Source organism: Bubalus kerabau, chromosome 4, assembly GCF_029407905.1.
Source record: "Bubalus kerabau isolate K-KA32 ecotype Philippines breed swamp buffalo chromosome 4, PCC_UOA_SB_1v2, whole genome shotgun sequence".
Classification (NCBI taxonomy): domain Eukaryota; kingdom Metazoa; phylum Chordata; class Mammalia; order Artiodactyla; family Bovidae; genus Bubalus; species Bubalus kerabau.
In genome coordinates this window covers 43851892-43876515 of record NC_073627.1, presented here as the reverse complement: position 1 = coordinate 43876515, position 24624 = coordinate 43851892, and the positions used below count along the sequence as shown (strand labels likewise).

The 24624-nt window shown below is 53.4% G+C and overlaps 1 protein-coding gene across 14 annotated transcripts in view; it reads right to left on the bottom strand.

Moving 5' to 3' along the window:
• Positions 1 to 24624, bottom strand: part of MYO18A (myosin XVIIIA) — a 101099-nt gene that overhangs the window by 49950 nt on the left and 26525 nt on the right. Inside the window, exons 1-4 of one of the 14 annotated variants that reach the window (XM_055577088.1) lie at positions 12987 to 13077; positions 7337 to 7460; positions 4972 to 5033; positions 1880 to 2524 (exon numbers count right to left, since the gene is read on the bottom strand). The exons of 5 other annotated variants lie outside the window; for them this stretch is intronic. In XM_055577088.1, coding sequence (XP_055433063.1) covers positions 1880 to 2524; positions 4972 to 5033; positions 7337 to 7373 — 744 coding nt within the window. In that variant the 5' untranslated portion in view covers positions 7374 to 7460; positions 12987 to 13077. 8 more of the 14 variants (XM_055577087.1, XM_055577090.1, XM_055577091.1 and 5 more) reach the window with 8 other exon arrangements.

Below are 24624 nucleotides of genomic sequence, written 5' to 3'. Positions count from 1 at the left end.
CCTGGGTTGGGAAGATCCCTTGGAGGAGGGTGTGGCAACCTACTCCAGTATTCTTGCCTGGAGAATCCCATGGACACAGGAGCCTGGTGGGCTACAGTCCATGGGGTCACAAAGAGTTGGACACGACTGAAGCAACTTAGCACGCACACATGAGAATTAAAAAAGGTGCCTGGGAGCTCCAGGGTTAATTCTTTCCACCACCTTAACCCTTTCAGCTCCTAGATGGCCCATTCTCCCATGCATCCTCTCTGGCCCCCACCCCCGGCCCAGGAAACACATGGCTGAACTCCAGGTCAAGGCCCATCTCAGCCCCAACTCCACCCTAGAGAGAGGCAGGGGGCCAGAGAGCCAGAGGGAGGGAAGCTGGCCCAGGACCAGGCACATGACCCTCTCTGGCTCCTTGGAGGTTCTCCTTAGGGGCTAGTGGTTCAACTCACGACCAGCCCATCCAGCCAAAATGCCCCTGCCAACTCCTGTGTGCCAGGTCGTCACTTCCCTGAGGCAGAGTGGGCCAGGAGGGATGGGAGAGCTGCGGCTGCTCCCCTCTCAGTTCTTCAAAGCCCAGGAAGAATGGAATGGGGAGCAAGGTGGGTCTGGGACCTTAGGAATCCTAGCGGGTAGCAGTCAGAGACGTAGGCCTCTAGGGCTTGGGGGACAGGACAGGCCTTTAGGAAGTCCCCTGCCCCCACGTCCCCGACTGTCCCCTTCCAGCCAGAAGGAGCACAGAGAAGCAGTAGTGAAACTTGGCACGTACCCCACTCCCCTGTGCAATCCCATGAGGCCCCAGAAGGGTTCACAAAATGGCAAAGCTTGAAGAGAAATGCCCCCCAACCCAAGGACCAGCCAAGCAGGCATCACCTTCCAGGGAAAGGGGCTGGATGAATCGTCCTCAGCCCTCCCCTGTGCCTCTCAGCTTCCTGTCCCACCCAGAGGACACTCTGTGGACAGATGGGAACCCCAGATCCAAAGGGGGGCCCACTGTGCTCCTTTGCCACTCAGGCCTAGAGCTCCTGAAGAGTCCTGCTGCCAGAGGGGATAGCAGGGGACAGTTGTCCAGGCCTGAAGAAACCGTGATGGCAGGGATGGCATTAACAAGCACTGTTATCAGCATCACCACGTGCTCAGTCACTCAGTCGTGGCTGACTCTCTGTGACCCCTGTGGACTGTGGCCCGCCAGGCTCCTCTGTCCATGGGATTTCCCAGGCCAGAATACTGGAGTGGGTTGTCATTTCCTTCTCCAGGGGATCTTCCCAACTAAGGGACTGAACCTGCGTCTCCTGCCCTGGCAGGTGGGTCCTTTACCATTGAGCCAGGGCATCGTTTTCTCGTGGAAATAATGTGCTTGGTCATGGGTTGCTGCTCATTATGTACATAAGACACTCCCAAATACAAAAATCACTCATTTCCAAAATACTTGTGGCCCCAAGGGCTTCAGCGGAAAGATGGTAGACCGATATGAACCCCATGCGACAGCGGAAGGCTTCGAGATGCTGAGGGCCCGCAGGAGTGAGGGGCTGGGGGCAAGGTGTGAGCACAGGCCACCTAACCTCAGAAATTCTTTCTACCCTTGCAACGATCTGCTAAGACTCTGACGGGCAGCTTGGGATATGGTACCTCCCGCTGACACGGTAGGTGGCTCAGGGCCAGGCCCCGCCTCCCACGCAAGAGTGAGAAAAGAGCAGCTCCATGCGGTCAACAGGGCCCCTGGGTTCTGGCGTTCAGTAAAGGAAAGCCATGCAGCCCTGCCATCTGCACGTGGCCTGGGCCCAGCTTCTTTGCAGTCATGCAGGGCTTGTGCAAAAGAGCCTGGGGAAGCTGACTGCCAGCCCTCCGTCGAGGACAGTGAGGGGACCGGGCGGTTAGTGACACACTCGGGTACCTCCTGCTGAGCATCAGGGACTGCTGACTTGTTTGGCTGCAATCCAGTGAGGTTCGACTTGAGGTTCGGGCCAGCGGAGCCTGGGTCTGCCAGCTCTTCTGGCGGGGCCGGGGAGCTTGGTTTCCCTGAGGAGCCTGGCTCCTGGCTGGAGGAGGGCTTCTCTGCCTTCCCAGGAGACTGCCTGCCCCGCGGCTTGTGGTCCTTGCCCCGGCCCCGGGACATCAGGCTCCGCAGGCCCACGGAGAGCTCGTCCTTGGCCGCCTCCTTCTTCGCTTCGGGCTTAGGCGGAGGAGGGGGGGCAGGTGGGGGTGGCGGCTTGGGGCCAGGGGCTGCCTTTTCTGCCTTCTTGCCTCGAGCCGGGTGCTCAGGGGATCGGACCCCTCTGCCCGGAGGCTCCTTGGTGCTCCCAGGCTCCTCACCAGGCAGCACCTTGCTCACCACCTTCCTCACTGCGTTCGCCACCCTCTTCCGGGACAGGCCCTGGGCCTCCTCGCTGGGGCCATCCGCTGAGGTAGCTGCCGGGCCGTTCATGGCTGGGGTAGACGCAGGGCTCTTGGCTCTCTGGGGAGGCTCGGAGGGCACAGGGCTGGTGGAAGGCTGAGGACTCTTAGAGGGGCCACTGCTGCCCTTTGAGCTGCCCTCTGGCTACGGTCACACAAATACAGGGAGACATTAGCAGCAGGTCCTGTGTCCCTGCCCACCCTACCCAGAGGATGTAAGAGGCGTGCCCTCACGCCTGGTCACGGAGAACTGCCATTCATTCAACAGACAACACAAGCTCCAAGAGGCCGCCCCAGGAAGACCCCGTTCTATCCTCCAGATAGAACAATTGCATTGAAGACTTTGGCTTCTCTCTCCCACAGAGCACAGGCAGGTCACCTGCTGTCCGTCTCTAGGCTGAGCTTTGAGAGGCCAGCACAGGATATCCAAAGGCCCAGGAGGCATCCCAGCAATACGGGCTTACGTCAGGACAGCAATCAAGCTCGGATCCAGGGAATCCCACTCCCTCACAGACCAAACACAGCAGAGATGCAGCACAGTGAGGCCAAACACCCATTCCTACCATTAAATCCTGCGCCTAACTCTGGGCCTTCCTGCCTCTGTGGTCCTCCTATGACCCGGCTTTCTCAGCAGTCAGTGCCAGAGCCTGCCCATCCCAATGAAAACCACAGCCAGGAAGGAATTCTCAGCCCTCAAACATGCCAAGCCTTTTCCCTCCCAACTCCTCTGGTCTGTGGCCACTATCCACTCCTCACCCGAGCTCTCCAGGGCTGCGGAAAACCAGTGCTGGCCCAGGAAGCTTCCACCTCAGCCTGCTTTCTGCCACTCTCCCCACCGTTTTCCTTGTGCAAACCTCTCAAGGACTGGAGACCTCCTGACTCCCAGAGTGTGTGTGCGGAATAATAGGAGGAAGAGGGGGCAGGTGCGACACTCAAAGGGTTAAGCACTCAAGCAACCACAGCTCAGCTCTGCTCAGAGCTGGGGCCTCGGCTCAGCCCACTTCTGGGCACCCAGGAGTTCCCCGGAGATGCTGTGATATTCTGCCTGGTGGAGACAGTCTGTGGTCCCCAGGGATTGCCACTGGGCATGGCAAACCAGGCTAGCTAGTATGGCAGGGCAGTCCCCTGCAAAGATGGCCACCCTACCTGGGGTAGCCAGGTCAACCTGGGGGTCCCTTGCTGGTAAGCCTCTGCCATTCGTAAGATGTGCTTGAGTCCTCGTTCTCCCAAACAGTGACCTTGGTTCTAGGGTGCTCCTGGGTACCAGACTCTGAGAGGCGCTGGCAGCCACTCTGCTGATATGCAGGAAGGCGCTCAGAGAAGTGGACAGACCTCTGGCTGCCATGTGTGGACTGAGACCCACGTCCAGGCAGAGCTGAGCCAAGTGACCTCAGCCCAAGCCTCAGCAGCAGGGGTGGCCCTGCTGCAGGGGTGGGGAAGGGAGGCCTTAAAGGGGCCTCCTCCTCAAGCTCTTGGGTTGAGAGTGTTCAGTGGCATGTAGAGCCCCGTAGAGCTGACGTGACCCCCACTGCTGGGTCCCATGCTCCACACCCTTCTGGCTTTCCTCCCACACCCTTTAACTGAAGCTGATGATCACAGTGCTGATGCTAGTAACTGCTAACATCATCCGGAGCTTATTATGTGCCAGGCAGTCTTTTAAGCTCTTTACACCTAATTCTCCCTCCAGAGCTGGCATGCTCTAAGGCCCCTCCCTCACAGATCTCAAACATATCCCTTTGAAATCACCCTGGCCTCGCAGGACTGCTAACAGATCAGGTAGAAGCCGTTAACACCTGGCTAATCAAATCTCCACCCAAGGAAGGGGGGCAGGGGAGGGCAGGCACCTTCTGGGGTAACGAAGTTCAGATCTGTTCCGTGACCCAGCAGTCCCGGAGCCCTGGGCCCTCCTGCCCGCTGGGCCAACAGCAGCCCTCGCCTAACTGCACATCTCTGGACCTGGCTGCTGTAGAACTCTCTCCCCTCTTGTCTTAAAAGCGTCCAGCTTTATTCAGGGTCACTGTCCCTTTATTCTGCCTCTGTCCCGAGGCAGAATGACTGGTGGGGGTTGGCACCGGGTGGCTGGCGCCTGCCTCTGGTTGCCTGCACCGAACAGCTGACGGGGTCTTGGGAAGAGATGGCAGCAGCTGCAGTGAGATCCCTCCCCACCTTGTCTTGTGCCATCAGAGCAGGACCCGGAGTCCCAACAGCTGAGCTCTCATGTGACGCTCGCCCACCTAAGAGCGATCCCACCCATGCCTCTCCAGCCCCAGAGAGTTCGGGAAACCAGGACCATAGGAAGGAATGAAGGAGAGGGGGGTTAGGGAGAGGTCCCCAAAATGCCTGGCACTGCCATCTCCTTCACACACCCCAGGTTGGCATCACATTTGCTGTTCTTCCCATCACTTTAGTGGCCTTCCCTCCAGCCACCCCACACAAGAAGGGGCATGCTAGCAGGCCTGCCGGCTCCATGGAACTGCCTCCCAGACACAGCCCGCCTGACACACAACTCACTCACTCACTCACTTCCTTTCTCTCTCTCACACACACACACACACACACACACACACACATGGGTCTGGGAGAACCACTTACAGCCCCTTCCTCTTTGGCAGGAGGGCCAGGCTTCGGGAGAGCTTTGTCCTCCTCTTTAACCTGAGGGAGCAGACAGAAGTCACTGGCAGGTCAGAGGTCAGAGTGGGGAGACCCGGCAGTGAAAGCACAGGAAGTAAACATCCAAGCTGTCGCTCCCTCCAAGAGGCAGAGCTCATGAGTGCTTGGGAGTCCTGGGGCTCTGGACCCGGGCAACAGTTATCCTACCCTGGGGTCAAGATTGTCCAGGGACAACTTCAAGGATGAAGCATCGCTGCGGGGGGTTAAAGCCATGGATCCTTTACCCTCAGTGACCGGCCATGTGGCCCACATGGGCTGCCTACAGAGGTCCACCCATGAGAGTGACATCATGGCCTTGCTTATAGGAAGCATCCAGCGAGTTCAACTCAGGCTGAACTACAAGAGCCATTCCCAGCTCAAACAGGAGGTGGTCTGAACAAGAGCCCCCTGACCCTGGGACTGAGGCGGGGGAAGGACCCCTGTGTATGGGGCCTACAGAGCTCAGTGTGGGGTGAATAGGCAGCCCAATCAGGCTGGCCTCCAGGTCGGTACGATTTTCTCAGCACAGAGTCTGCATGCCTTCGCCACCAGCCAGCCGAGCTCTGGCTGGAGACAGGAAGTCGGGCAGAGGCAGGAATTCAGGAGACCAGATATCTTCCCAACCTCAGACCCACAGAACTCTGCCAACCATGCAGTTGAGGGAGGCAACCCCAAGGTTGGGGGGGTGGAGGAGGGGAAAGGAGGAAAGATGCCCGGGCTCTGGGGTCTGTGCCCAGCCTGGGAGCTGGCTGGCCTGAGTTAGAGAGGAGGAACAGAGTCAGGGGCAGACAGCAGCGACCATAACGTATCTGGGAAAAGAACAGACAGTATGGCCACTCTGATGGTTCTTTCAGCTCAGAGTCTGGCTCAGAACAGACCCAGAGGGCTAGGCCTCCAGTCTGGGTGAGGCTTCTCCTCTCCCACTCACTAGCATCCCTCCCTTCAAAAGCTCAGGCAGTCCCAATGGTTTTCATTTCTCTTTTCCCCCCAGTCACTTAGGACTAGAGGAAAAAGACAGGTCTGTCAGCAGGGACAGGAGCATGGGAAGGAGTCCTTGATTCCTAAAGGAAAAGATCCTTAGAAACGCATCCAGAATCATTTTAATTATCCACCCGCGGGGACTATCCTTGTGTAACCAGGGTCCATGGCTGATTTTGAGCTCTAATTAGCAATGCCTGGGGGCACTGACCAGAGTGATGGCTGCTGCCGTTTTAAAGCTCATAGCCCATAGAGCTATTTTCAGTGGGCTCAAGCTTCGTAGTTAGTTCACACTGCCACGGACAGGGGGAAAAAGGCCCATTATTCATCAGAGGGGACTCCACGACTTTAGAAATTTGGGACTGGAGCAGAGAACAGGCAGAGAGGGGCTGGTGGAGAGGAAAGGAAGGAGAGTCTAGGTCTGCACCTGACGCCCCCCGCAAAGGCCCACGCCACCCATCCCCCATCACACCATGCATTAATTCCCGGGCACACAGGTTAGAGGGTCAGCAAGTGTTCACACACCACCCAGACACACTCATTACGGCACGCAGTGCTGTTAGCTCGGGCCCAGCAATGGCCCAGACTCCAAGTCCACTCTGTGTCCTTCGCCAGCTCCAAGTCTGTCCTCCTTCTGGGTGGCTCAAGCTTGGGGCCCCAAGGGTCTTTCCCAAGTGGTGAGGCATGGCAGCCCCCTGAGATGGCGGTGACACCAGACCCAGCTCTGAGCTCAGGTCTGGATTTAGCCTGAGGCTGACTCACCGCCCCTCCCCACCGGAGGGTTCTGTCTGCTGGAGGTCATTGCCCAGCTGGGGACTGTGCACAGCACAAAGGCACGCGCAGGTCTGCAGCCTGAATCACCCTCTGGCCCCAGGCAGTCAACTGGCCCGGCTCCCTACTCCTGGCTCCTTCTCGCCCTCCCCATCACAGACCCCAGACTTGGGGAGACCCAGTTCTGAGGCCTCAGAGCCAAAGCCATTCCCAGTGGCCCCTTCACAGCAGCTCAAGTGCACAGGGGTGAGTCAGAGCAGCGGCGGCGTGCAGAGGACTTGAGGGGTTAACTTGGAGGGGCACCCGTGGGACAAAAGGCAGCTCAGCTTACCAGAGGTGGAGCTCAGGGGAGGAGCATGACCCAGCCGAGGAGCCCATCCAGGCAAGAAGAGGGAGTTCACTGCCCACCCTGGTCCTTCTACCCAACCCCCTAATACACATGCCCCAGTCCATCGCCAGGTCCCAAAGCTCCCTCTCGCACCAGCCAGTTTCCTGCCTGCACACGCCATGCCAAGCACAGAGGGAAAAAAGAACAAAGATTTTGAAGTATAACTTTCCTTTTGCTCCCAGAAGGCAAACCTTGATGAAAAGGCCATGGTGCCGAAAGCAGCCCACACCCTGGGTCAGAGAAGAAACGGGGGCAGGCTCTCTCAGGGGCTCGGAGTCTTCCTAAAGACCAGGACCTGCTGGAACAAAGACTGTGGGCCACAGGGGAAAGGAAGAATGGAGTGGAGGGGGAAGGATTATGAAGCTCAAAAGGTCAGAGAAGGAGTAAGGAATAAAAGATTAGAGGAAAGAGAAGACAAAGTGAGGTACAGGCCCTCAACCTTCCTGCGCTGGGCAGCTGTGTGTCCTTGAATAAGCTGCTTCACCTCTCTGCCCTCTCCGTGGAATCAGGGGATGGGCTGGTCCAGACAGTGGCTAAAGTCTTTTCTAGGTCTGGTACCCTAGGAGTCGGGGTGCGGTCAGGCACATGCATGCATGCTCAGTCGTGTCGAGCTCTTTGCGATTATAACTCGTGGATTATAACCCGCCAGGCTCCTCAGTCTTTGGGATTTTCATGCAAGCTCTTAATTCAGTGAACCTGCAGGCCTGGGAACCAGGAGGGGATTAGGGAAGGACTAGGACTCCTGTGGCTTTGCCTTTTACCTGCAACTCACCAGCACCTGCCAAGGGTAGGAGCCTGGGGAACAACAACACAGCTGCCCTGTCCGGGGGTTAGAAACCAGGGTGGGTCCTCTCAAAACTCAACAGGTGGAATCTGCCTCAGCCCAGGGAGAGGTGTCATCTCAAGAATCTGTTCAAGTCAGCGGAGTTTAAACTGGTTCATTCTTATTGTTGTTGTTGAGTCACTAAGTCATGTTTGACTCTTTTCGACCCCATGGACTGTAGCCCGCCAGGCTCCTCTGTCCATGGGACTTCCCAGGCAAGAATACTGGAGGGGGTTGCCACTTCCTTCTCCGGGGGATCTTCCCAACCCAGGGTTGAACCTGCATCTCCTACACTGCAGGCAGATTCTTTACCACTGAGCCACCAGGGAAGCCTATCACTCTTATTCTTACTTATTACGAATTCATAGCAAAAAAAAAAAGAGGAGAGAATATTTTGTTTTCAGTGAATTATTTTTAACTTGCTTTGTTTATGTTTCTATCCTATTTGTTGCTGTTTAGTGGCTAAGTTGTGTCCAATTCCTCTGCGACCCCATGGGCTGTAGCCCACCAGGTTCCTCTGTCCATGGGATTCTCCAGACAAGAATACTGGCGTGGGTTGCCATTTCCCTCTCCAGGGGATCTTCCTGACCCAGGGATCGAACCCTCATCTCCTGCATTGGCAGGCAGATTCTTGACCACTGAGCCACCATGGAAGATTCTACCCTATTGTCAGGTTATATTCTAGACTGTAAGTTGGCTTGTTTAATTCACTGACTCATCCTCTGATGCCCTGCTCCAGCTCTCCCGTGTGTCCAGAGAGGAGCCTGTCAGCCTCAGGCTCTGAGGACACCGGGCTGCCTCCACGTCAGCTGCTCCTCAGGAGCATCCTTCCGACCACAGACGTAGGCTTTTCCCTGGAGGAAAGTCTTTCTGTGGCTTCTGTGCTCAAGTGCCTGGATCTTTTCCTCTCTTCCTTATCACTAGATTTTAACTAAAATTAGAATTAAGAAACAGAACAGGTAAGGAATGCAGTCCCAAAGATGGTGGCAGCATCTCTGCTACAGTCACCTGCATCTCTCTCTGCTGCCCTAGCAGAACTGAGACCTGATGGTTCTGTGGAGCGAGGGTGCCTGGGAGCAACAGCCTCTCTTCTCTGACCTGTCCTTTCTCTGGTGAGTTCAGACATTTTCAACAACATTCATTACTGAACCTGGAACACCTACAATGAGAAGGGCTCTGTAAAGGTGTTTTATGTGTATTTTTGTATATAAATCTTATAGCCTTAGGATAGGAGAACCATTATTATTCCCGTTTTACTGACGAGGAAGAAGACTCAGAGATGAAGTCACAGAGCTGGTAAGTGGTGGAGCTGGGGTTTCAACCCCAGTGGCTCCGGCTGCAAGCCTGTGCGGCTCCCTTGGAGGCCCATCTTTTCTGCTGTGTCAGGCAGGGCTGGGGGGCTGAGTCATCCTTAGTGGCCACCTCTGGTTAAGATCTGTGTCAGCATCGAGCTCCGGGAGGCCTGGGTCCAGCCAAAGCAGAGATTGAAAGGGCGGAGCTTACCAGCATTCAACGTGTCCAAACTGAGTTTCTGGACTTGCAAAGGGACCACAACCCCGCCACTCTCTAAGGCTCTGGCCACCTCCTGCCTCTCTGGCACTCCTGGCCTCTTCTCTTCCGGGAAGGGGAGAGAAACCAAGGCTCACCAAATCCTCACTGTGGTACTCAGCACAGGGGTAGGTGCTTCACACTCCCTTCTCACCTAATCCTCACAACAATGCACTTTCTGGGTAAGGAAATGGAGAAGGCAAGTCCCGCACTGAGGGCCCCCCAGCTGGCAGGTGGGAGCATTGCGATTCACAGCCAGGATGGATCTTGGGAGCCGCTTGTGCTGCCTAGATCACTCTCCAGACTGTGATTTCCTCATGGGCAGGACTCTGTTTTTACTCATCATACTGTGGGTACTTAATAGATGTTTGCTGCCTGACGGTCCTGCAATGGGGCTCCTCTGTACAAACCTCTCATTCCCATCTGGTCTCTTCCATTGGCTGTAAATTATCGAGAATAAAGCTTGTCCATCCCGATTCCCAGGGATGTGGGGAAAAACAAGGGAGGTATAATCTCTAAATTTAGCAACAATAAGTAGATAGTAAACCCAATTGCCATGGGGATGAGGGGAGAGCAGGACACTCTGAAATTGCTTAGTAGCTCTTTGCAGAGCCAACAGTAGCCATCCCATCTTCGGGAATGTATAAGCTGACTTAGGAGAAACCACTCCCTGCCACACACACACACACAAACCTATGCAAAGATGCACCATCTATAATAGCCCTAAATTGGAAATAATTAACTCCCTAGAGTGGGAGGGGGGTCAGGTAAACTGTGCTAAATTAGTATAATCCATTGTTATGTTGCCATTTAAACTAACAAATACGTGGACAATGTAGCCATATGGAAAACTCCTCCTAAAATAACATCAATCAAAAACACTAGAACCTAAATAGTAAGCAAACAGTGATCATAACAATCTTGTAAATTGTGCAAATTAGACGCAATAGAAACACTTGGTATTTATTGTGTTATGTATTTGTTACTTACTATTTATTTCTATTATAAAGATGGCAAAACAGTCCATAAAAAAGAAAAAGCGGAAGAGATAACAGCCAAAAACATTTGTTCTCAAGGAGGAAAAATCCAAGAAATGTGTGGAGAGACCCATCTACCCTCTGCCCTGAAGGCTTCCAAGGCTGGGGTTGGGTTGGGGGGCTGGGGCAGGCTGGGTCTCACCCTCCGCATCACAAGCAGGACCATCCGCTCTTTACTTATCATCCTCTGGGTCCCTTGCAGGAGGGAATGGGTGCACAAAGGAGAATCATCGCCCCTAGGAGAATCATCCTGCCCACCAGGCACCCTCAAGGCATGGAGTGCTCAGCCTGGGCAAATGCATTGAGGCCCAAATGTCCATGCAAGACATCCACCCACTGTGAGCCCCCAAGGACAGTGGACACCCCAAGAGTGAGTGCCTAAAGGAAGAGAAGATCCGCCACTTGTGACCAAGGAGCCTGGCAGCTCTCCCCTCTACCATTTGAATGCAGAGGGTATCTCCCAGGTGACCCTCTCCCTGCTAGTCCTAACCTAGCACCAACTTATCTAAGGATGGGAGAGGAGGGTGGCGGTGTGAGGAAGAAATACCGGTAAGAACAGTTAGCCTTTATTGAGCATGTACTAAGTATCAGGCACTGTGCTGAACCCTTGACATGCATTATCTCAACTAATCCTCACAACATCCCTCTGAAGCAGATACTAGTTTGATTCCTACCTTAGAGATGAGCAAAACGAAGATCAGGACTGACCTGTCCAAGGTCTCATGGGTTCGTAGAGTCAGACACGACATAGCGACTGAACAACAACAAAAGTCTCATGGGAGCAAGTAGCCGACTGGGACGCACACCCAGGTCTGTCCTCCAGCAGGAACCTCGGAGGCTCATGTTAGGGGGCAGAAGGTAGCCCTGCCCCCTCCCTTCCTTGGTTCATCTGCGTCACTGACCTCCCATGACACCTCCTGCCAGAGCAACAATTTGGGTAGAAAGCAGGGGTTTTCCAGAGATAGCCTTACCCCTCCACCCGCCCGTGACTGCAATAAGCTTTATACTGAGCTGCCTGGGAGGAATGGGGGTGGCTCTGCCAGGAATGCCCTCAAGGCCAGGCTGCCAGAGGAGAAAGGGGAGAAGAGTTTGGCAGGGACAGCCCAGCCCCTTGGGTCCAGCCTCCAGCGAGAGCCCTCCTCCGGCCCAGGGCGGAACAGAAAGCCGCCAAGTGAGAGGCCTCCGCCGGCCAGGCCAGTCTAGAGGAAGCAGGTGCGCTGGGATGGCTTCCTGTCAGCACTGCAGTTGCAGAAGGCCCAGGCTTCCTCTTCCAACGGCCAGACCTGCTGGGGGGCCCCCCTTCTCTGGGGATCCTCACTGCCCACCTGCAGGGCACTTTGCCAACTGCCTGGCTATCATCGTGCATGGCCCCAAATCTGTGACCTCATGCCAGAGACCTGGATGCCCAAGGTGGGCAGGGGTGGGGTGGGGTGGGGTGTTAAGCAGGAAGCACCCACTCCCAGGGTGTGAAGTCTCTCAGGCTCCACCCCCAGCCCGCCCACACACCTCGGAGCTGGTGCCAGTTTTGAGGCTGGGGCGGGGCAGGCTCTGGGCACAGGGGGACACAAATGCTCTCGGGCACATCTCAGGCTCCTGATCCACCCCCGCCAGGCCAGCTCCTAGACTCGGCCAACTGCTGACACAACTGAAAACCTTATCCTTGGTGGCCGGGAGGAGCGGCGTGGGGGGAGCAGACACACTGAGGGCAGCTCTGTCTCTCCTCACTTGCTTTTTTAAGGAACTTACTCTTCTGAAGTAATCTCTGCTAAAAAAGAGACCTGTAGAGAGTCAGGGCATCCCCAAGATGCCATCTGTGCCCCGTTCGAGTGTCCGATTCACAGAAATGGAGGAGGTGACGCTGAGCCCACCCTCGGGTGCTCTGAGGGGGGAGCCCTGACAAGTCCCCAAACCAGCCCTCTCAAGCCCCTCTCTCTTGTTCACCCGGAGGAAAGAGGGGTGGGGGGTAGGTGGAGGGCTCTGCTGGCAACGCAAACCAGGGACAGGACTTCCAAAGGCCTGGGAGATGCTGGGGTTCTGGGCTTCGGGAGGAAATAGCATTGCCAGGAATGAAGGCCTGGGGCACTCACGGTTTGTGGGGAAGGTGTGTCCTGGCAGGTGGGGTGACTGATACAGTCCCTGGACCCTGAGGTTTAGAGGATGGTGCCCCCTCCCAAACTCCCGAAGTCATGAGTCAGACCCAGGAGTCCCTGCCCCTTGCCTCAGAGAGGCAGAGGCTGTGAGGATGAAGGACTCCCTCCCCACCAAGAGGCCAAGAGAGGAGCCTGACCCCTCCCTCCCCACCTACTTCAGCCACATCGAGGGAAACGACAAAAAGGCCCCTCCTTTCCTAAATGAGGAAATAGCGTGAGGAGTCTGGGGCGTTTCCGGGGTGGGGGGTCACAGGGACACTCACCCGCATGGCCTGGCCCGGAGCAGCCCAGAGCAAGGAGTCTCCTCTCCGATGCTGCTCCCGTTAGCGGCTCAAAATAGCACTGGCAGCGGCCCCGCCCCTGTTCCCCTCCCTCTCCCCAGGCCCCTCCCGGCCGGAGCTGCCCAACCCTGGCCAGAGCCAGTCGGCGAGAGTGAGAGATTGAGTGGCCTGGCCGGGAGGACTGCGGGAACCAGGTATGCTAGGAGGCAGAGGCGGGATACAGCGTGCCTGGAGGAGGAGGAGGAGGCTCTCAGGGGAAGGACGTGGGGTGGGGGTGGGGGTGGGGGGCCGGAGGTGTTGGAGGGCTAGGGGCAAGGGACGGGGGGGGGAGACTTTCCGACTGACACACACCCAGGCTCCCGACAGCTGAGCTGATATGGCCCCTAAAAATAGCAGAGGAATTTGAGACCTGCAGCCCCCCAGCCCCACAGGCCAGGATCAAGATGAGCATACGTACACACACACACACCAGCACGCATGAACACTCGATCACAGCACGGTGTTCTTGAGAACACGCAATCATAGGCTCACCCCAGCCATCTAATGACTGCGGCAGAGGCCAAGACAACCACTAACGTCACCTCCGATACAACAACAGCAACAGACACACACAGGGCCCGCTGCATGCTGTGCCCAAACAGCAGCCGCATGGCCACCCCATGAAGTCCAGCAGGAGCGGAGACCCACACGATCAGTCTGAGGCCCACTGTGGCCGCCTCCCTGTTATAAATACACCGGGGACGTGCATAGAATTGACTGCACGCTCCGTGTAGACATCCCTCTCCCCCACACTGGCAGCGACTGAGGAGGGTGGGGCTGGTGGGGCGGGGTGGGTGGGCCTGCAGGCAGAGGAAATTGTGGGTGTCTGGCTGGTGAGCAAGGGCTGCAGTGAGAGGCCAGTGCTCCACATGGAGAGAAGCCTGTGGAGTTAGTATCCCAGGGTGCCCAGACCAGGGCTGGGGACACCCATGAGGCCAAAATGGGGGCTGGGAGCAGGTGGGAAGGAGCCAAGAGACAGGTCTTCTGAAGCTGTCTCAGACGCTGTCAGCTCTGCAGAATAAAGGAAACAGCTGTCACCTCCCTCTTCCTCTCCGGGAAGAGCGATGGTGGGGTGAGGGTGCTAAGAAGCCTGAGCAGAATTGTCACCTAACCAAGGCCCAGCAGGGGGTCTGGAGACCCCAGGCCTGTCATCCTGGCCGCTCCAGTGAGCCCAGTGAAAAGGCTGCTAAGCACTGCCCAAGATGACCAAAGCCCAGCTCCACCTCCTACCTGCCACTCACTGTACCAGCCATCAGGACTGGGCTCCCCAGGTGGTGCTAGTGGTAAAGAACCCTCCTGCTAATGCAGGAGACGTAAGAGATGCGAGTTCGATCCCTGGGTCAGAAAGATCCCCTGGAGGAGGCAGGGCAACCTATTCCAGTATTCTTGGCTGGAGAATTCCATGGACGGAGGAACCTGGCAGACTACAGTCCATAGGGTCAAAAAGAGCCGGACATGCCTGAAGCGCCTTAGCACTCAAGCACTGCTTTCTAGGGAGGGGGCTTCCCAGGTGGCTCAGTGGTAAAGAACCTACCTGCCAATGCAGGAGATCCGGGTTTGATCCCTGGGTCAGGAAGATCCCTTGGAGAAGGAAATGGCAACTTACTCCAGTATCTTGCCTGGGAAATCCCATGGACAGAGGAGCCTGGCGGGCTACAGTCCATGGGGTTGCAGAGTCAGACAAGACTGAGTGACTAACAGCAATAACTGCTTCCTAGGGAATGGTGTGTCTTCCTATGAAGATGATCTGGCCCCTCAGGGGCATGTACCACGTGTCACAGGTCTCTGCATCTCCAGGGCTTTCTTGACGAAATGATGCCAACCTCAGCAGCACACTGAAAACCCCTGTGGGACTTTAAAGATACCGACGCCTGGATCCCACCACTTCCTCCCAGTTTCTGATCTGATTGGTCTGGGAGGGCAGCCCGGACACTGGGATTTTTAAAAGCTCCCCAGGTGATTCCTACATGCAGCCACAGCTGAGAGTTGCTTGATTGGAGGGTGAACATAAGGCCTAAGGCAGAGGTACCTGTTTGTTGAATCAATAAGAGAGTCAGTGAATGAAGGACTGAATGATTTAGCTGTGCGACCATGAGCAGATGACTTAAATTTCTGTCATCTGCGAAACAAGGATTAGGCTGCACTGATACTGTTAGTATGAGATTGGCGAAACCTCAGTTGGTGAAATGGCTTTGGTTTTCAAAATGTGGTCCCCGGCCTGGCAGGATCAACATCACCTAGGAACTTTTTAGAAATGTAAATTTTACAGTTGCACCCCAGACCTGCTGAATCAGAAACTCTGGATAGGGGACCCAGCATCTATGGTTTTACCAGCCCTCCAGATGATTCTGAGGATCACTGCTTTAAAGGAATTATTCACAGTGTACTGTGCTTAAGTCAGTGAGACCTCCAGAGTCAGACTGCCTGGTTTAATCTTGGCTCCTCCATGTAGTAAACTACACAACTTAACTCTGTGCTTCCATTTCTTCACCTGTAAAATGGGGAGAAAAACAGTGCCTACCACATAGGGTTATTGCAGGGATTAAATGAAGTGGGACTTGCAAAGCCCATACGTTTTCAATAAGTTTTAACAGTTATTATCTGTGATCATTAGGGGGAGAAAAGGGACATCATAAGCAAAATTTCCAGGTAACTGAAGTCTACCCCCTTTAAGGGACAAAATATTTTCTATTTTAAGTAATTTTCTCAATTCTGTGACTACTTAAAATCATAAAAATAACAGACTTTTTATAGACTCTCTAAATTTCTTCAGTTAAAATGCTCTGAAAGGAAAAGTGTTAGTTTCTCAGTCGTGTCCAACTCTTTGCGGCCCTATGGACTGTAGCCCACCCGTCTCCTCTGTCCATGGGATTCTCCAGGCAAGAATACTGGAGTGGGTTGTCATTCCTCTCTCCAGGGGATCTTCCCTTCTCCAGGGATGGTAGCCGGGTCTCCTGCATTGGAGGCAGATTCTTTACTGTCTGAGGCACAGAACTCATCTCAAACACCTTAAACTCTGAGCTCCTGACTTACAGCCTGGCTTCTGCCTCATCGATGCCCTGAACCACTCTCCGAGGCACTCTCCAGGCCCGTCTTGGCACCGCAGCCAACGTGAAGCCTCGCTCCACCCCTGTGACTTCCGACGCCCTCTGTGTCTGTGTATCTGCTGTTCGTTCAGTCCATTTGTCCCCTACCCCTGCTGTCACTGCCTGTCAACATGCCTATCTCCAGCAGTCTCACCTCCTGCTGACAAGCTGTTTCTGCCAAAGGCTGTAAAACCTGATAACCAAGCCTGACAGAAGAGGCCAGAGCAGAACCAGTGGGATGTCGGCGAGCCCACGGCCTCTGCTGGGAGTGAAGGGCCTGGGTTTTCACACACAGACTGGGTGTTCTCTATTTTGGCTGCATGAGAACCTTCGGGGCGCCCCTCCCATTCAGCAGTGTCCCGGAAGCTTCTGGGTGACTGAGGGTCACTTTATCTGCACAGTCTTGTTCTGACTTCTGGTAACCACAGGCCCGTCCACTCTGAGGTTCTGCTCATGACTAGGTCCTGTCTACTCTGTCTCTGAGATTTTTGGTGTTACTGACGGGGACCTTCTCGGAGCAGTTTCACTTCTCTTCGTGAGAAGGAAGACCTCTTCATTCAGAGAGGGAAGCTGGGGTCCTGGCAACCCCTCAGCTTCACACATAACCATGCTGGTCTCTCTGTGGCCCAACGCTCAGTGCTGTTACGGGGCCTGGTCCTTACACCTGCCCTATGGCTCCCACAGCTAGCCAGACCATGCTGGGTGCCTCAAGTGCCTCCAAGGATGGCCACAATCTGGCTCCTCCTCAGGACTTCTCTTCACCTTTCTCTCACCCTCGCCATCTCCCCAGCACGCCAGGCTCTCACTCTCTCAGACAAGACCGCAAACCCTCATCAGCCTCAGAGCCTCTACTTCTGAAAGCCTCTCCACCTTCCCAACCCTCCCCATTTCTCCAAGTCCATCTTGAGTCCCACCTCCTTCATGAAGCCGTTTCTAAAACCCAAGGCCTGCGTAATGTGGTAGTGCAAAGATTGAATCTCAGCTCAGCCTCTTTTTTTTTTTTTTTTTGCAGTCTGACCTAAGGGGAAGTTACTTCTTAAACTTTCCACTTTTTTGCCTTATAGTATACTTATCTTTTTGGGTTGCTGTGAGAATTTAAAAAAATAGTACGTGGAAATCACCTAGCATTAGGTCTGGCAAATGGTCGATAGTGATTACATTATTACTAAAAACTACAGCGTTCACTGTCTATACGTAAATATTAATATCACCGCTCATGCATGGTGATTCTTGAATATACTCAGCACTGTGCTCTGTCACATACATGGGAGTCACACCCATGGGGGGGTTAGATTCCCCAAAGTCAGCATGTAAGACAAAAATAGAATACAGTCAAAAGTACTCTTAAAAATCCCTTAACTTGCTCACAAAATACAGTACACATGCTTTTGTATATACCATCCTTATATCTGAAAGCATAATGTACACAGTGAAGTAGACAAAATATAATGGTTACAGTTTCAGACTACAAGTAATACAGTTTCCTACACAACCACATACAGGTATCCTCTGCTTTTTGAAAGTTTGCTTTACGCTACTTAGCTTTACAGAAGACCTACATTAGTACCTGCTTCCGACAAGCAAAAGAAATCTGAAGAGGTGGTTCGCTTTTACGGAAAAAAAAAATGCTATAAAAGTAAACACTGCATCCAGCGTTTGTTTTGCAGCAAGCGTTTTAGAGGCAGCACACACCCCGGGCAACCCTGCCAAGCTCCTTCCCCAGGAACCACACTCAGCCTCTCAGCATCAAATCACCAGAGCTTTGAACTGAATCTGTATCTGTGCTTCATGATTTTGTAATGCATCCATTAGCAAAATGTGCCCCAAGGTAATTGCTTCTTCACTTTACACCATTTCATCTTCCAAAAGGTTTCATAGGAAAGCTCTACTTTCGCACTGGTTGTGCGTGTGTGGTGGAAGGGCGGGTAGTGAGCTGTATTTGAATTTATTGAATTTTAATGAATGAATGTATGCCATGACCAAACTGATGTTTTGATGGTAATACATTTGTGTAATATGTTTAAGCCTTCTTCTCTCTCTGGAGAACAAGAACATTTCCTACTTCCTTTAGAGACCATCCCACCCTGTAGAACTAGGCACATAGTAGGTGTTCAGTAAATACCCACTGGATTTAACCAACTGATCTGAAAGGTACTTGTGCAACTTGTTGTTTAGTTGCTAAGTCATTTCTAACTCTTTTGCAACCTTATGGACTATAGCCCGCCAGGCTCCTCTGTCCGTGGGATTTCCCAGGCAAGAATACTGGAGTGGGTTGCCATTTCCTTCTCCAGGGGATCTTCCCAGACCGGAGATGGAACCTGCATCTCTTGCATTGGCAGGCAGATTCCTTACCACTGAGCCACCAGGGAAGCCTATATGTGCAATTAGCTGTGGAGAAAAGAATGAGGACCAAAGGAATATTTAGATAGAGAAAACTAAGATCATGGCATCTGGTCCCATCACTTCATGGGAAATAGATGGGGAAACAGTGGAAACAGTGTCAGACTTTATTTTTGGGGGCTCCAAAATCACTGCAGATGGTGATTGCAGCCATGAAATTAAAAGATGCTCACTCCTTGGAAAGTTATGACCAACCTAGATAGCATATTCAAAAGCAGAGACATTACTTTGTCAACAAAGGTCCATCTAGTCAAGGCTATGGTTTTTCCAGTGGTCATGTATGGATGTGAGAGTTGGGCTGTGAAGAGGGCTGAGCGCCGAAGAATTGATGCTTTTGAACTGTGGTGTTGGAGAAGACTCTTGAGAGTCCCTTGGACTGCAAGGAGATCCAACCAGTCCATTCTAAAGGAGATCAGTCCTAGGTGTTCTTTGGAAAGAATGATGCTAAAGCTGAAACTCCAGTACTTTGGCCACCTCATGTGAAGAGTTGACTCATTGGAAAAGACTCTGATGCTGGGAGGGATTGGGGGCAGGAGGAGAAGGGGACGACAGAGGATGAGATGGCTGGATGGCATCACTGACTTAATGGACATGAGTTTGAGTGAACTCCGGGAGATGGTGATGGACAGGGAGGCCTGGCGTGCTGCAATTCATGGGGTCACAAAGAGATGGACACAACTGAGCAACTGAACTGAACTGAACAGTTTCAACTACCCTGCTCTCCCATATTGGTGGCATTGGATGAGTGAACGGTCCTTGGCTCTGTTTTGGGCACTGGGCCAGGCAAAGTGGCTGAGAAGAGCTGGGGCAGACTAGGCAGGAGGTTCCAAGGAGTAAGTGGTTTACTTGTGAAACTAGTTTTGACATGTAATACCTCAAGGTGAACACTGTGGGGAAGCACAATGCCTGTTTTGGGTTTTTTGGGGTTTTGTTTGTTTCATCCCCTAACCACTAGACTGAATTTCTTGAGGCTGGTTTAGAGGGAGATCATTTGTAAAACATTGAGACTGAGATTCTAGTTAACATATTAATGAAAGAATACTGCTCTGACCCCATTTGTCTTTGTTATTCCCCTTTAATCAGAACTCAAAAAAAGAAAAAGGCTATAAGCACTGTCTCCATAAATGGATTCTAACTGTGTAGTATCCATTGTACTATTACTAATTTGCCATGTATAAAATGTCACTAATAGGACTCTTGGCCTGCCCCCCTGGCACTAGCGGTAAAGAACCCACCTGCCAATGCAAGAGATGTAAGAGAGGTGGGTTTGATCCCTGGGTCAGAAAGATCCCCTGGAGGAGGGTATGGCAACCCACTCCAGTATTCTTGCCTGGAGAATCCCATGGACAGAGGAGCCTCGTGGGCTACAGTCCATAGGGTCTCAAAGAGTCAGACACAACTGAAGTGACCTAGCATGCAATGTGAAAGTGAAAGTCGCTCAGTCGTGTCTGACTCTTTGTGGCCCCGTGGACTACACAGTCCATGGAATTCTCTTCTAGGCCAGAATACTGGAGTGGGTAGCCTTTCCCTTCTCCAGAGGATCTTCCCAACCCAGGGATTGAACCCAGGTTGACCGCGTTGCAGGCGGATTCTTGATCAGCTGAGCCACCAGGGAGGCCCAAGAATACTGGAGTGGATAGCCTATCCCTTCTCAGGGGATCTTCCCGACCCAGGAATTGAACCAGGGTCTCCTGTATTGCAGGCAGATTCTTTACCAACTGAGCTATGAGAGAAGCATGCAATAGAACTCTTTATTTAGGGAAGCTAGGACAAATCCTGTTTCCAGCACTCAGCTCTGATGGCTGGGGAGGGGCTGGAGCATTTATGCTTCCTGGGGTAGGAAACGCCTCACCATCAGACAAATGCATTCTCCAGGGTGATCAGTTCAAAGGTTCCTCAGTACTTGTGACTTTCCTCTGCTGGGAAGGATTATCCTTTATTACCTGTGTGTGTGTGTGTAACAAACGTCTTCTCGCCTATGAAACAACAGTGTAAGGGTGTTAGTAGTGACTGGTACCCTTTGAGATACTAAAGGTGTTTTTTTTTTTTAATTGTTGGGCATCAATAACAAGTGGGCATCAATTTTTTTTTAATTGTTGGGCATCAATAACCAATAATCAACAGACCTCCTTGAAGAAGCCTAGGGATGGGGAGGAGGGCTAGAGGAAACCTGCTGGGAGGGGAGGAGGGCTAAAGGAAACCTGCTGAGACCCAGGGTGCACACCCAGGGCTGGGCAGATAATCCTGCCTAGGAGGTGGCTAGGGGCCCAGTCAGCCTTGGCCCCGCCCCCAACCCCTGAGGCCTACACTTCCCGGCTCCGCCCGCTCATCGCCAGCGCAAGGGCGGGATCGGGAGGGCGGGGCCAGGTCGGCACATGCGCCTGGAATCCCGCGGTGCATCCGCCCTGTGTTGCTGCTAAAGCCCGGCAGAGGGCGGCCGCCTCCTTCTCAAGGGTCCGCCAGGGCCCAGGCAGTGGGATATCACCTCCTCGGGGTCGCCTTCCCGGCCCCGCCCCCAAGAGGCGCCCCCTGGAGAGGAGGCTGAAATGTCAAGATGGCCTCTCCCTTCACCCCATGCGTACTTCGAGAAGGACGAGCTCCGCGCAGACTTTGTGCTCATCACTGCTCCATTCCCACAGCCCAAAACAGTCCTCATGTATAGTAGGCATTCAAACGCTTACTGATGGAATAAAACGGATGAATGGATGACTTCATGAATAAAGAGAAGACTCCAGGGACGCCTTGAGCCTGTGTGGTGGGGACAGTTCTGGGACAAGCAATCCAGAGGTGGTCACTGAGGTTTGTGAAGTCGCTCAGTTGTGTCCCAACTCTTTGCGACCCCATGGACTGTAGCCCCCAGGCTCCTCTGTCCATGGGATTTTTTCCAGGCAAGAATACTGAGTGGGTGGCCATTTCCTTCTCCATGGGATCTTCCCTACCCAGGGATCGAACTTGGGTCTCCCGCAACACTGGCAGACTCTACCGTCTGAGCCACCAGGGAATCCCACTAAGGCTTAGGGCTCCCCAAGTCCCTGTCTCTGCAAACCCAAAGGCTTGCTCAGAGCCTGTGGACCCCATACCATCTCATGGGCACAGAGCCCAGGCAGGGAAGTCTGGGCTTGTCCTCTCTGACAAGACCAGGAGTCCATTTCCTCGAAGTCAGGTCCTGGCTGCTGGCAGGGACCACCTGACTGGTGGCTCCATTTGGCCTCCTGCTCCCTGAGGACTCTCAGCTGCTGGGGATTTCCTCATGGCCCCTGGGGATTTCCAAACTGGCTCTGCTTGCCAAGCTCCCACAAGGTCCAAAGCCAAGGGCCAGCCTTGAGGATGATTTCCCAACATCCTCCACTCTCCTGCCCCAAATTCCACCAAGACTCGGGGCACTAGTAAATGAATGACACAATATTCCCATCCCTGCCCCCTCTGAGAGATAGGAGCCGATAGGCATAATAAAGAACTGTTCTTCTCTTTTTCACATAATCGACAACTCTTCTCTATGTCCACAGGAGAAAAAAAAAGGAAACCCAGTTTAAGGGTCAGACGCACCAGTTTAAATAAAATATCAGTGAGGTCTCCTGGGGTGTGAGCTGGAAGCCTGTGCTATTTATTCTCAAAGTCAGAGCCATTCTTTCAGCTAAACCTCAGTGTCTTCCAAACACTGGACATTCAATAAATGTTTGAGGATCTGTGTGTTCACCTTTGGGGACCTCTGTTGGGCCTGTTTCTAGAATCCTTTGAAGTCAAAATAAAGCACAGATCCAAACTCCATAGAAGCAGGAAGGAAGATGCAGAAGCTTCTACTTTTCCTACCAACCCACACCTCCACGTTAAGAGCCCTGGCCAAATCCACTGGGGCATGTGAGTGCCTGTGTGTTACCAGGCTGGGCAGAAAACACGCTTGGCGAGCTGGGGAAGCACTACCACGGCTGTGGTGCACACGGCCAGGACCTGTTGGCCCTGGGGCATCAGGATTCCTGAGCTGGTGAAGTGTAGAAATTGCCCAAGAGGACAAGCCTTCCTTCCTGGGAGGAAGGGAAAACATGCCCCCACCCAGACTCACCGGGCGGGGGCTGCAAGAGGAGACAAGCTTCCAGACCACTCCACCATCTCTTCCTGAATGAGCTATCTAGAGCTGCCCTATTCAACATGGTAGTCATTAGTTAAGTGTGGCTATTTAAACTGAAACAAAGGAATGCTTCTGATTAAATTAAAAATCAAATAAAGTTTTAAATTCAGTTCTTAGTCACACTGGCCACCTTTCAAGTAGGCAGTAACCACGTGTGGCTAACAGCTACCAAGCTGGAAAGCAAAGATGACAGAACAGTTATCACTCTGCAGAACTTTCTACTGGGAAGGTCTGGTCCAGAGGATCCCTGTTCAGCTTGTCCTTGACAAAGTCTTAGTCGTCTCTGACAAAGACTCCTTCAGGCATTGTCCCTGACCCCCTGCTGTTCTCTCCCACCCCTGACCCAGATTCAGCTTAGACTCCTGTCCCCATGTGCTTTGCCTTGACCTCCAGGCTTCAGAGAGAAGTGGGGGAAGGGATGGTAGCCGCAATTGAACCCCCAGCCTGGGAGCAGAAGCCAGATGCCGAGGGGCTGAAAAGGCAAGGCTGAGTGGAAGCCAGCTCCCACCCCAAGGCATCCCAGGCCTGGGAGAAAGCCCCTCAGTGCCACACAATCGTTCCTTGTTTCTGCAGAGTCTCTGGACCATGCATGGGTAAGACATCTGGAATGCAGTGGCCTGAGGGCTTCCCCACATCACCGGCTGCTGGACTCATCTGATGTTAGCACTCCCAGAAGGAGAATTGCCAGCAGAACCCTGAACTCTTGAGGGCAAATAAGGCAGTGAAGTCTTGTACTGAGCAGAAAGCCAGGAGGTCTGCCCTGGAGTATTGGGGACCATGGCTGGACACTTCCCTGCAATGTCATCTGGATAAAGCTAAAGAGGAGGGGCGGGAGGAGGACTCGGGCACGCTCATCATGCTAGAGAGGCTCCAACAAGCTCCCTCGGGAGGAACAAGACAGCAAGGCACGGATCCGACTGCTACCACATTCTACCACAGGCACTTCACTTGAAAAGTTTTGCAACAGTAGCTAGAAAATTCAAGGTGCGAGTGTGTGGGCAAACTCCTATGTGTGAAGGAAGGAGCAGAGAGCAGACCCAGGAACTGGTGGGTCACGGCTGCCTCTCTGTTCTGTGCCACAATACTCTTTAAAAAAAAAATGTATTTATTTGGCTGTGCCAGGTCTTTGGGGCACATGATATCTTCATTGCCACACTGTGGCATGCAGGATCTTTAGCTGTGGCATGCAGGATCTACTTCCCTGACAAGGGATTGAACCCGGGCCCCCTTGTCCAGTGGCGAAGGAAGCATATAGCCTTCACCACTGGACCACCTGAGAAGTCTCATATGCCTCAATTCCTGTTAGCCCTAATCCACATGGGCTGTCAGAGGCAAGGCAGGTGTAAAGAAATACATTGATTTGTAAAGAGACCACAAAAAAGTAGAGTTTGTTTGTTCAACTGGAAAACAAATAAGTAGAAAGAAGCCTGGCCTTTGAAAGGTACTGGTATCAGCCAAGAATTTGACTGGAGGAAGTCACAGGAATAGGAGCAGAGCTTCGAAAGCTGGCAGCAAACTGCAGATGACAGTGGATGCTCAGGGCAAGGCAATCCCACTCTGAGGCTACTCTGTGGCCCCGAGTAAGCGTGGGGTCCTGCCTGGACCTTATTTCCCCATCTCCGCCTGGAAGAGCTGACTCTTTGGAAAAGACCCTGATGCTGGGAAAGACTGACAGCAGGAGGAGAAAGGGATGGCAGAGGATAAGATGGTTGGATGGCCCCACCCACTCAATGGACATGAGTTTGAGCAAGCTCTGGGAGATGGTAAAGGACAGGGAAGGCTGGCATGCTGCGGTCCACAGGGTTACAAGGAGTTGGACACAACTGAGCAACTGAACACCCACGACCTGGAAGGCCTCAGGGGCAAAAGCATCATCCTGAGGAGAAGAGTAAACCCCTCCCTGCACCTGCCATGAGCCGAGCTGAGCTGTTAACAGGCTGTGGCATTCCTGTGGGCAGATGGCCCATCA